This window comes from Oryctolagus cuniculus, chromosome 9, assembly GCF_964237555.1.
Source record: "Oryctolagus cuniculus chromosome 9, mOryCun1.1, whole genome shotgun sequence".
NCBI lineage: Eukaryota > Metazoa > Chordata > Mammalia > Lagomorpha > Leporidae > Oryctolagus > Oryctolagus cuniculus.
The window spans coordinates 107,068,697-107,081,082 of record NC_091440.1 but is presented as its reverse complement, the minus strand read 5'-3'; the positions used below and the strand labels follow the sequence as shown (position 1 = coordinate 107,081,082).

Below are 12,386 nucleotides of genomic sequence, written 5' to 3'. Positions count from 1 at the left end.
CTTCCTCTGAAGGTGTGCACTAGCAAGATGATGGAATTAGGATTGAAGCCAGGAATGGACGCGCTCCAGTATGGAGTATTGGCGTCACAAGGCAATCTAAGTGCTAGAACAAATGCCTACCCATTGTGTGTCATTTAACTTGTGCTCTGAAAATCTACTCTTTCTATCTTTTCCACTTTGGGGCTATGCAACTTTTTCTATATTATTTTCTTTACCCACCTACATAGTTTGCCTTGGGATTTTGTCATTTACAACAAAATTCTTCAACAAATAATTGGAGGACAAATTTATGAACAACGTGAATCATTATTTAAAATTTAAGTCTCTAGCATGGTGACAGTGTATTACTTACAATGAATAAAATAAAATTCAGGAATTTGAAGAATTAAGGTAGAAATTTTAAAAAGATAATTTTGGAAATTGATTCAAGTTACACTAAAGTTACAATAAATGTAGTAACTCCCCATAATAATTAGTGATAAATATCATTAAATACATATCAACAACAGTATTATTATTTTATTCTTTTCCTCATCCTAATAGCAATGCTATAGTAAGTGTATAAGGAAAGAAAGTGTATAAGGAAAAGAAGTGTGTAAAACAAGATTTAACAATGTTGTATAAAAGTAAAACTTAGCCATATTAAAATACTCCCCATAGGGCTGAATTGTGGGTGTCCATTAATGAAATTAAAATAATTTAACTGCATGGGTGATCAAGCATTTGCCCTCCCCTTCCCCATAACTTGTGAAAAATGGAGCAATTCCTCCAAAACACTGGAAAATGGACAAACTAAAGGAAACCCCAGGAACAAAGTCTCCTATGCTCTGGAGATGCATGAGAAAAATTGATTTAATGCAATTTTCGTCCCCAAGTGTGAGATTTCCCTATTCAAACCTGAAGTGATGGGTGTGGGGAGCAACTGGGACTAGACTGTTACTCGAATTAAGACTTATTTTATGCATCTGCTCTCCCACAATATGGCGCTGGGAGAGGAGGAAACAGCTTCTACACAGCTGCTTCCAGTTCAACCAATAAACAGCAGGACCTGCTCCTGATTGGAGGAGAGCAGCGTACTCGGCGTGTGGGTAGTAGAGTTGGGATTGGTGGAAGAGGACTATAAAGGAGGAGAGAGACAACATGCACCAAGGAACATCTATCTGAAGGAACACCTGTGCAGCCCCCGAGAGAGCCGGCCGGCGGTGTGCCGCTCCCCCGCAGAAGTGGGGAAAGTGGCAGGGGGAACCACTCTTCCACGGAGGTGGAAGGGACAGTAGCCAACCCGGGAAGAACCAGCAGCAAACCCGGGGAGGGCCGAGCAGACGAAAGAACAACGCAGGGTCCTGTGTCGTTCCTCCGCGAAGAGGGGGAGGGACATAATGGTGCCGTGACTCGGATATGAAGCCTAGGCAGGGTTTAGTGTTGCTCCTCCACGAAGAGGGGGAGCAACAATGGGTGAGTAATCTGCTCATTCCTCTCTTGACACTCTGCGCAGGGAAGTGTGTGGAGCCCACAGACTGCACTGATCTGTGCGTGAGGGTAATCTGGCCTCCCTCCCTACTAAGGGGTGCCACACTCTGGGCTCTACACCTGCCCACCTGACTCGGGGAAGGGCTGCACACACTCGACATGATGCAGTGAAAGTGCAATAACTATGTAGGAAAATCAAAACAGAACACTGCAGCCTTGATTTAAACAAGTCAAGGAAAAAGCAAATCTTCATTCTTGAAATACCAAAGTTATTGACAATGGAAAAGTAGTCTTCTCACACAAGATATTTGGATTTCATAATCAATATAATTTAAAATTTAATCCCATGAGCATCATGACAATGAACATAAAATTCTTATTACAAAATAATATTGTATATTTGGCCTCATCTATAGAAATAAAAAAATAGAAATAGATTTTTTAAATGAACCCATCAAATCATGAAGGTCAAAGAATCTCTCTTGTATAGTTTGATTAAATAAACAAAAAAAGCTGATTTTAGTAAAAAAAAAAAAAAAAAGATGAGTTGGCTTCCTTAAAATGCTAATCCAAGTTTATAAAACAAAGGCTTAAAAATTTGAACACAATGCAGTAAAAGTAGATATGCTGCACTGGCGTAAGAGATGTCTGTCTAGTAATTTCTTTTACATAATCTAAGTAATATGAACCAGAAATAATACAACAATTATGTTAAACTGATTAAAGTAACTAATATTTATTGAAAGATTTAAAATGCCAGATAAAGTGGTGTTTTACATGCTCTATATTTCATAAATTCTCATCCCCTTTCCAGATCAGTGAATGAGGTTAGACACTAAGTAAATTCTCAAAGTCCACACATAAATCTCAAAGCGAGAGCAAATCTAGATCTCACTGAATCCAGAAACTATTGATTGAATTATTAAATTAAGTTGTCTGAATTCTTAGAATCAATGTCACTTAAGCAAACCCTCACTGAATTGTACAGCCATAGAGATTTTCTGGTAGTTCAAGCAGTCTTTTTGATAAAAGTGAACACATTAATTTATTATTCTCTGTTTGCATATTTGAGCCATTAAGTCAATTATCAATGACTTTGATAAGCAGGTTTAAATTTTTTTGTTTAATTTATATATAAGTTTAGTGGGTCTTCTACCAGTTTCTAACATATAACATATGCATTACTTTCCCAGAATTTTTTATGCATTCAACATAGAAGGTCATTTGATAGCATCTCAACCCCTTCTAACAAATAAATATAAGTCACTAAAGAAAAGTACTTTGGTGCAATAAATTACCATGTACTAATGTTACTATTCCCCTACTTTGGAGCATTCAATCTTTAACCATTGTTGGATTTCAAAAGTATCATAAAAATCCCTACATCATTTTTCAATAATTGTATTAATTTCTAATGTAGATATTATGCTATAGTTAAAATATTTTGTGGGATATTCCTCTCATTTAATAAAGGTATTTTTATTCATGACCATTATTCTTGTCTCTGTCTCATTTTTTGCTTTTCAATTACCAACTGATACTATTTTATCAAATGTAGGATATTTTATTTAAATTGCTTATTTCACCATGAATCATTATTACAGCTCTAATAATATTAGAAACGGATAGATGTTTAGAATCTTTAATGTCAGGTAAGCAGTATTATCACACACACCAGAATGGCTACCCTGGGGGTCCTCTTGTTGTATAAACCATTTCTGAACTTCTCAAGAAGTTATTCCACAGCACAGGCCTTGACATCATTCCTCTGCAGAGGTGAGTAATCAGAGTAACCTACCCAGAAAGAATCAAGTCAGGGTCCCAAACAAGCACAAAAAGAAACCTCAGGGCCCCAAAGCTCCATTTCAGCAACTGAACTGGAAAGAATCTATGTGGAATTAAACTCTCAAAATGTTTCTCAGGAACTTCAATTTTATTTATTTTTATATTTTTTTCATTTAAGGTACACAAGCTTCATGCATTTCATAAATAAAAATTTAGAAACATAGTGACTTTTCCCACCCTACCCAATTTTTAGATGATAGCAACTTAACAAATTTTATACAAAAACCTCTATTTCTTTTCAGGTCCACCACCTCCACTTTATGTTATTGATGTCAAAGGTAAATCTTCTCATTGTATAAATACATTAACAGATTTTTTTTCTGTTTTAGTTTTTTAAGATTTACTTACTTACTTGAAAGTCAGAGTTACACAGAGAAAAGGAGAGGCAAAGAGAGAAAGAGGTCTTCCATCCAATGGTTCACTGCCCAATTGGCCGCAACAGCCGAAGCTGTGCCAACCTGAAGCCAGGAGCCTGGAGCTTCTTCTGGTCTCCCACGTGGGTGCAGGGGCCCAAGGACTTGGGTCATCTTCTACTGCTTTCCCAGGCCATAGCAGAGAGCTGCATCAGAAGTGGATCAGCTGGGACTTGAACCGGCGCACATATGGGATGCTGGCAGTGCAGGTGGCAGCTTTACCTACTACACCACAGAGCCGGCCCCAACAGAGTTTTTTTTAATATTTGCCTTTTAAATTCTATATGAGAGACTGGCACCGCGGCTCACTAGGCTAATCCTCCTTCTGCGGTGCCGGCACCCCGGGTTCTAGTCCTGGTAGGGGCGCCAGTTCTGTCCCAGTTGCACCTCTTCCAGTCCAGCTCTCTGCTGTGGCCCGGGAAGGCAGTGGAGGATGGCCCAAGTGCCTGGGCCCTGCACCTGCATGAGAGACCAGGAGGAAGCACCTGGCTGCTGGCTTCAGATTGGCGCAGCCCACCAACAGTGGCGGCCATTTGGGAGGTGAACCAACGGAAAAGGAAGACCTTTCTCTCTGTCTCTCTCTTTCACTGTCTAACTTTGCCTGTCAAAAAAATATTCTATATAAGAATTAAAAGTAACTTATATAACATTACAATATTTTATATTGATATATATTTTTATTTGAGATTTATACATTCATATTCTTTTATGTGGTTGTTTAGTGTCCTTTTGTTCCACATTAAAGAAATGTTTTTTAGTATTTCTTGTATGGTAATTTCAGTGGTGACAAATTTTTTTAGTCTCTGTTTATCCGGGTGCAGCTTTGACCTGCAAAGCCACACTGTTGAGAAAAGCAAGGTAGCAATGTCCTTTTCCCACAAAAAGAAACCGGGGACAGGCTTCGATGAACATGTCTGGGTTTATTAACAGTAACGTAGGCTTTTAAAGAGCAGGTAGAAGGGGGCGTAACTAACTCAGGGGAACACTGACAGAACCAGTACTGGTGCCAATATACCTCTCAAATTAGCTTGAAGGTCAGGTGCTTCCCAGGTGAACTTAATGAGCTTAGGCCACACCCAGGAGCAGTTTACCTGATTGGCAAAAGGTGGGGGTGGGGAAAAATGTACCTGGGGCTCCCACTGCCTGCCAGCAGTGAGGCTGTTTGGGCGAGGGCTAGGTAGGCAGCATCACACAATTGCCCACATCTGGGAAAGTCTTAATTTCATCTTCATTTTCATCAACATGTTTGCCAGATGCAGTATTCTTAGTTGATTTACTTTTCTTTCAGCACTTTTAATATATCACCCCAATTCTTACTTGTCTGTATGGTTTCTGCTGAAACATCCAGTAATAATCTTATGGGAGCTCCCACATGCATAATGGGTCATTTTCCTTTGAAATTGCTAACTTTGCTAGTTAGGAAATAATGCTCCATTGTGAATCTCTTTGGATTTTATTTTTGGGTCCTGTATTGCTTTCCTGCTTTTGTTCAGTTGTCTATTTAATTGTTCTCTTTCATTTAAGATTATTACCTATGTTTAACATAATTATTTTAATAGTTTATCAAATAAATAATAGCTCTCCATGTTTCTGTTTCATTTCTTTCATTTTGTTTCTGTCACTGGACCATGTTGTCCTGTTTCTTTGTATGCCTTGCAGTTCTCATTTAGATTTGGTTTTTCGAAAGACCACCTACCTTTCCCACTCGTAGGAGACTGACTTTGTACTGGGAATTTCTTCACCATTCATCTCAGCTAGAGACTCTGAACCTTACTGGAAGAGTTGCTTTGTGTGTGTGTAACTTCCCAGTTAAAGAAATTTGCCCCTGTTCATAGAACTCTTACTCTCTTGCTCCCCCTTGTGATTCCCTGAAGTGTTTGCAGTCTCCCCCAGTGCTGTAGTAGCCCAGCATGCTTGCCTTTGTTCTCAGCAGTTCCCAGGCATCTAGCATATGCCACTGTTTACTTTATTGCTCTGAGCCAGGAGCGAAATAAACTGGTCTCCCCCTATAGTGTCCTCCAAAACGTCCTCTTTGACAGCCCCCCAAAAGTCACCTTTGGCAGATCCCCCACAAAAGTCAGAATGTCAGACACACATCTCACTCTTCTCTTTTCTTTCCAAGTAAGAGGATTGAAGCTGGGGTTGTCTCCTGATTGCTTATCCCTGCGGCTGACAGAGCAAGGGATTATGGCAGATAAATGCAGCATATTTTCTAGTTCTTGTTTTTTCTTGCTTTTCTTGGTTTTGCACTAACTAAGTATGCAGCCAATCCATAACTGTTGTCTGGAGTTCTAACAAAGGCAATTCAGTTCTTATTTAGTTATGTTGTTTCCTTGGGAGAATGAGGCCCTTGAGCTTCCTATTCTTCTATCAGACTGATGTCATCACCATGCCAATCTGAAATAGTGTCCATGCAGATCTGGATTGTGGGAAAGTAGTGTGGACTAGATACTGCTAGGTTAATTTGCACACAACTCCATCCAGTCTCTTGTAGATATTTGGGAAGTGACAGAGGGTGGAATATCTCTCTCTCTCTCTCTCTCTCTCTCTCTCTCTTTCTCTTCAGGTAAAATGAAAATAAAAAAATATGTTTCAGGTAAACATATAGTTTACTTCTACTCCAGGCTACATTGTTTAAGTTTGTGTTTTCTTTTATCTCCTGTAAGAATCAAATCCATTGTCTTGCTTAAAGTCCTCAAAAGATTTTGTTGGCTACTTGGTGCGACTCAAACACCATAGCTTACATTATGAATATTTCCTATCCTCATTCACTCCCAATTATTATGGTTCCAGGCTATTCGAGGCTCCATCCTTAATTCCAGCTATTCATAGCACCACTTAATAAAACAATGGCAGACTGGTATTCATTTTATTGTCTCTTGATTCTATGTTTGACATTTTATCTTCAATTCTTTGCATGTTTCAGCAACATTCAGATTTGCAGCTAACATTTTTTTAGAAAAATATCAGAAGCCACCTAATCCAGGGCACTTTCCCTAAATCCTTTTTCTCATAGTTGAAATTGGCAATCTATTGAGAGACTGTCACTTATGATACTATCTTTAATGACACTCAGTGTTCACATATACCACTACAAATCACATACGCTTGTGTCTATACTTTGAATAAATTGTGAGCAACTAGATTATAAAGGCTGTACTTAACATGTTATTCAATATTTTAGATACATTGCCTAACTATATGCTTGCAACAGAGATTCTTAACAGATACTAGTTCATTACGCAGAAAATGGCCTTAGTGAAAATATCAGCAATTTCTAATTTATTTGATTATTTTTAGAAGGATGTATTTTATTTATTTGAAAGGCAGAGTGACAGAAAGAGAGTGTGAGACAGAGAGAGATTTTGTACCTTCTGGTTCATTCTGCAAATGCCCACAATAGCCAGTGTTCAGTCAGGCAGAAGCCAGGAGCCTGGAACTCCATCCAGGTCTTCCACATGAGTGACAGGGAACAAGTACTTGGCTCATCTTCCATTGCCTTTTCAGGCACATTAGCCAGGAGCTGGATCTGCAGCAGAGCAAGTCTCCAACTGGAATCTCTGGTATGGGATGACGGTGTTACAATCAGAGGCTTAACCTACTGTACCACAATATCAGCACTTATTTAGTTAGTTTTGTTGGGCTTTGATGTTGTTGTAAATTGTATGTTAAATAATGCAGAAAAAAATAATGAAGTATAAGGAGTCTCCAGGGCCTTCAGCTAAAACTCCAGAAAGAACATTGCAAGTTTTTAGTAGCTATTCTCACAATATCCAAACAGGTGATATAAGACTTGCAGAGTTTAAGCCAAATGAACCAAATGCATTTTTAAATTCCTGTGTACATAAATGAATTTAATGAGGATAAAACAAGAAAAAATAAGTTGATTAAAATTTGATAACCTGCTATTAGACGCATAATAGAAAAAAAAGAGTTGTTTCTTGGCTCCACCCAGATGTGTAAGTAATGAGGTATTTTTATTTGGAAAAATAATGCCTGGATCTGTTTTGCTAGATGCCCGGGAATAGCAATGTCCAAATTATGTGACTTCTTCAAAGGCCTAGGATTCTACAACATTTGAAGCACTGAGGTAAATATAAAATCCATTGGGATACAAAATGCAGGAGTATGGAAAGGTATCATCTCAATCATGAATGTAGAGATAACCATTATGAAACATGTAAGGTTAAATCACAAAAAATAAGAAATAATAAAAATTCTAATAAAAATTTTAAATCATCTGGCCTGAAAGTCATGTGAGTTTTAGAATGTGTCTTTTTGGGCGGACTCCCGGCGGCTGGGGGACGGCGACGGTGCCGGGGGCGCTTTCCAGCCCTACCTAGACTCCTTGCGGCAGGAGCTGCAGCAGAGGGACCGGATGGTGCTGTCAGTAGTGGTGGCGCTTCTCGCGGTGTTGCTGACGCTGGTGTTCTGGAAGCTCGTCCGCAGCAGAAGGAGCAGCCAGAGAGCGGTGCTGCTGCTCGGCCTTTGCGACTCCGGAAAGACATTGCTGTTCGTCAGGTTGTTAACAGGCCATTACAGAGACACCCAGACGTCCATTACAGACAGCTCTGCCACATACAGAGTCAACAATAATAGGGGCAATAGTCTGACCTTGATTGACCTCCCTGGCCATGAGAGCTTGCGGCTTCAGTTCTTAGAGCGGTTTAAGACTTCAGCCAGGGCTGTTGTGTTTGTCGTGGATAGTGCAGCATTCCAGAGAGAGGTAAAAGATGTGGCTGAGTTTCTGTATCAAGTCCTCATTGACAGCATGAGTCTGAAGAACACACCATCGTTCCTAATAGCCTGCAACAAGCAAGATATTGCAATGGCAAAATCAGCAAAGTTAATTCAGCAACAGCTTGAGAAAGAACTTAACACCTTATGAGTTACCCGTTCTGCTGCACCCAGTACACTGGACAGTTCCAGCACTGCCCCTGCTCAACTGGGAAAGAAAGGCAAAGAATTTGAATTCTCGCAGTTGCCCCTCAAAGTGGAGTTCCTGGAGTGTAGTGCCAAGGGTGGGAGAGGGGACCCCGGCTCCGCTGACATCCAGGACCTGGAGAAGTGGCTTGCTAAAATCGCCTGAGTGACAGCTCTGAAGCACTGGTCGGGGTGGGGACCGTGTGAGTGACAGTTGGCTGTGGTAGTCTGGAGTTGATAAAGAAGAGGTATAAAATGTGGCTGGAAACATTTCCTTGTTCTGGACACCAGTTCCCGCTGAAGCCTACCTGGAACTTTTCTTTCTCAAGTTCAGTCCTCCCTATTGCTCCCTTTCAAACAAATGACTTCTGTTTAACTCTCACTGTTGGTAAGGTGTGTGCGACATCCCCTTAGTGAATGCTGGATGCAGGGTCAGTCTCTGTGACATAACAAGCAGGCCACATACAGGAAGGACACTGTCACTAGAGTCAGGGTTATTCCCGAAGACTTATTTGCTGCTTCTGTGCTTTGATCTTGTGCTTTCCCTGGAAGGAACCCTATTTATGATCAGTGGATTTCCACTTGCCCCTCCCGTTCTGGGCAGTGCATCCTCTTGTCCCTTGTTCTCAGATTCATAGGTAGTCTAGTCTGCCCACGTGTGAAGACAGGTACAGAACAGCAGGGCTGGGCTGACAGGATGTTCATCAGCTCGGCGACTTGGCCATACTCCAGCCTCAGCACTCAGGAGCCCTTGGAGTCATTCCCAGGTGGCAGAGCCACAGATGCTAACTCCCCAGCTGCCAAGGGTCAAGTGTGTTCTAGTGTTGTTTGGGGCCGTGTGGAGATGTGAACCCTGTTCTGCTATGGGCTGCCTGCCTGTGCTGCTCCCTCAGCTCCAGTTTTGTACCCATAGCTGGAATGCTGTGGAGCAGGTACAGCATGGGAAAGTTCTCTGCAGGTTTTCCAATTATATATTCACTGATGCTTACCAAAAAAAAGTCTTTCAAAGTGAAAAAAAAAAAGAATGTGTCTTTTTGGTATGTTTTTGTCTATTGAAATACATGTGGGCCAGCACCGCGGCTCAATAGGCTAATCCTCCACCTGCGGCGCCAGCACCCTGGATTCTAGTCCCAGTTGGGACACAGATTCTGTCCCTGTTGCTCCTCTTCTAGTCCAGCTCTCTGCTGTGGCCCGGGAGTGCAGTGGAGGATGGCCCAGGTCCTTGAGCCCTGCACCCGCATGGGAGACCAGGAGAAGCACCAGCCTGGCTTCGGATCAGCGCGGTGCACCGGCCGCAGCAGCCATTGTGGGGTGAACCAACGGTAAAGGAAGACCTTTCTCTCTGTCTCTCTCTCTCTCACTATCCACTCTGCCTGTCAAAAAAAAGAAAAAAGAAATACATGTGACTTACTTGAGAGTAATTTTGAAAAACAATCACTATTTGTGACTACTTATTCACAATGTAAAGATAATACCACAGGTGGGAGGAATACTTCTGTCACATTATACCATGTAGAAAGGGTGTGTTTAAACAAAAAATGAAGTATTTTATCATGTGCAGAATTACTACACTGAAAATACTTTTCATTAAAGAAAAGACACCCTGAGAGATCCAAGATGGCTGAATAGGTAGCTAATCTGACCACTGGAAGATAACAGAAGAAAAATGGAGGAAGTACATTCTCAGGGGAGAGTTGAAGTTTGCAGTAGAAATTCTACAGAAAGATAAATGCCTTGGAGAAGCAAGGACAGCACAAACATGCAGCAGTGAGTAGAGACACCACCAATAACTCTTGTAGCTAAGAGCTGAAGAGGTGCCATCTTGGAGCAAGGTGAAAGAAGTGTGCAGCACCCCATGCCACTGGTAATAATGCCTGAGGGAGAATCTGGGGGACCACACTGACTTTGAGTCTCTCTGGAGCACTCATCGGGGGCAGACTGCCCACCTTACCCTGTGAAGGAAAAGCACATCGCTATCTTCCCATCTCCCCACAAGTTCACCGGATGACCAGCAAGGAGGAAGCACCATCTTAATAAGTCAAGTAGAGGCTACTGCATGAGGGGAGGGAATTTTATTGGGGGGATAACTATGTAGTCCCCAACAATGCTGAGTCTAACCTAGAGACTTGGCAGGGAGTGGGGCACCTACATAAGCCTGGAAAAGGCTCCCCTCTCCTTGCTCCATCGCAGGCTCCTGGACTCAAGTTGCCCAAGTGGAACACCAACAGGCAGCTGGTTTTAGGAATGCCTCTGCTGTCTCCAAGGATGGGGCAATCTTACAGGGCTGAGAGGGGATCCCCTGATCCCTATGACTGTTAGATTCCTGTGCTCTATGACTGAATTTCTGAGATGGCCTGATAGGGCATGGGATGTGGCTGGATCTTTGGGCAGTCGCTGTGTCTGGCTATGGAGGCTCAGAGATCCCTGAAGACTTGAGTCATTGCAGAGGGTTCCGTGCTCACACAGAGGATTATGTGGATCCACTGTGTATTTCATGAACCTGCATTGGTGGGTGTGTAGCCTCTGTGAGCTCACCCAGGACAATGATCACCTTGGCAGAGAGGAGGTGAGGCTGTGATCACCACAGCTAACATGATCATACCCTCCCCATTGTTGACAATAGAGAAGACCTACCATGTCCAACTTGGTGTCATGCTGGACTCTTGCCCTACACTAAAGCACTGACTTGTCACACCCAGCAGAATATGAAAGCTCTCTATAATGAAAATTATAAAACATTAATGAAAAAATTAAAAGAAGGCACAAAAAATGGGAAAATCTTCCATGTTTATGGACTGGAAGTATTAATGTCATCAAGATGTCTGTATTACCAAAAGCAATATATAGATTCCATGTGATTCCAATCAAGATACCAAGGACTTTCTTCTTAAATCTAGAAAAAAAAAATGAAGCTAGAATTCATATAGAAACACAGAAAATTCTGAATAGCTATAGCAATCTTCAACAGCAAAACAAAGCTGGAGACACCACAATACTAGATTTCAAACATAGTACAGGACAGTTATAATCAAAACAGCCCAGTACTGGCACAAAAACAGACATGTAGATAAATGGAACAGAAAAGAAACTCCTGAAATTAATCCACACATCTACAACCAACTAATCTTTGACAAAGGAGCTAAAATCAATCCCTGGAGAAGGGACAGCCTCTTCAACAAACTGTGCTGGGAAGATTGTATCTGTGCAAACAGAAGCATGAAACAAAACTCTTACCTTACATCGTATACAAAATTAAACTAAAAATAGATCAAGGATCTAACTCTATGGCCTGATACCATAAAATTATCAAGGGAAACATCAAGGAAACTCTGCAAGACATTAGCATAGGTAAAGACTTCTTGGAAAATACCCCAGAAGCACAGGCAACGAAAACAAAAATTGACAAATGGAATTATATCAAGCTAACAAGCTTCTGCACTCAGCAAAATGAAGAGGCAACTGACAGAATGGGAGAAAACAATTGCAAATTATGCAACTGATAAAGGATTAATATCCAGAATCTATAAAGAGCACAAGAAACTCAGCAGCAACAAAACAAATAATCCAGTTAAAAAATGGCAAAGGTCATGAACAGGCATTTTTCAAAGGATGAAATTCAAATGGCCAACAGACACATGAGAAAAAATGTTCAGGATCACTAGCCTCAGGGAAATGTAAATGTAAACCACAATGCAGTTTTACCTCACCCCATTTAGAATGGCTGTCATCCAAAAA

The 12,386-nt window shown here is 41.2% G+C and overlaps 1 protein-coding gene across 1 annotated transcript; it reads left to right on the top strand.

Annotated features, from left to right (window-relative positions):
- Window positions 1-27: 27 nt before the first annotated feature.
- On the top strand, window positions 28-8,911 carry SRPRB (SRP receptor subunit beta). The gene is given in 2 exon segments (XM_017343603.3): window positions 28-75; window positions 7,996-8,911. Coding segments are annotated over 2 exon segments (870 nt in total). The 3' UTR covers window positions 8,818-8,911.
- The last annotated feature ends 3,475 nt before the right edge of the window (window positions 8,912-12,386 follow it).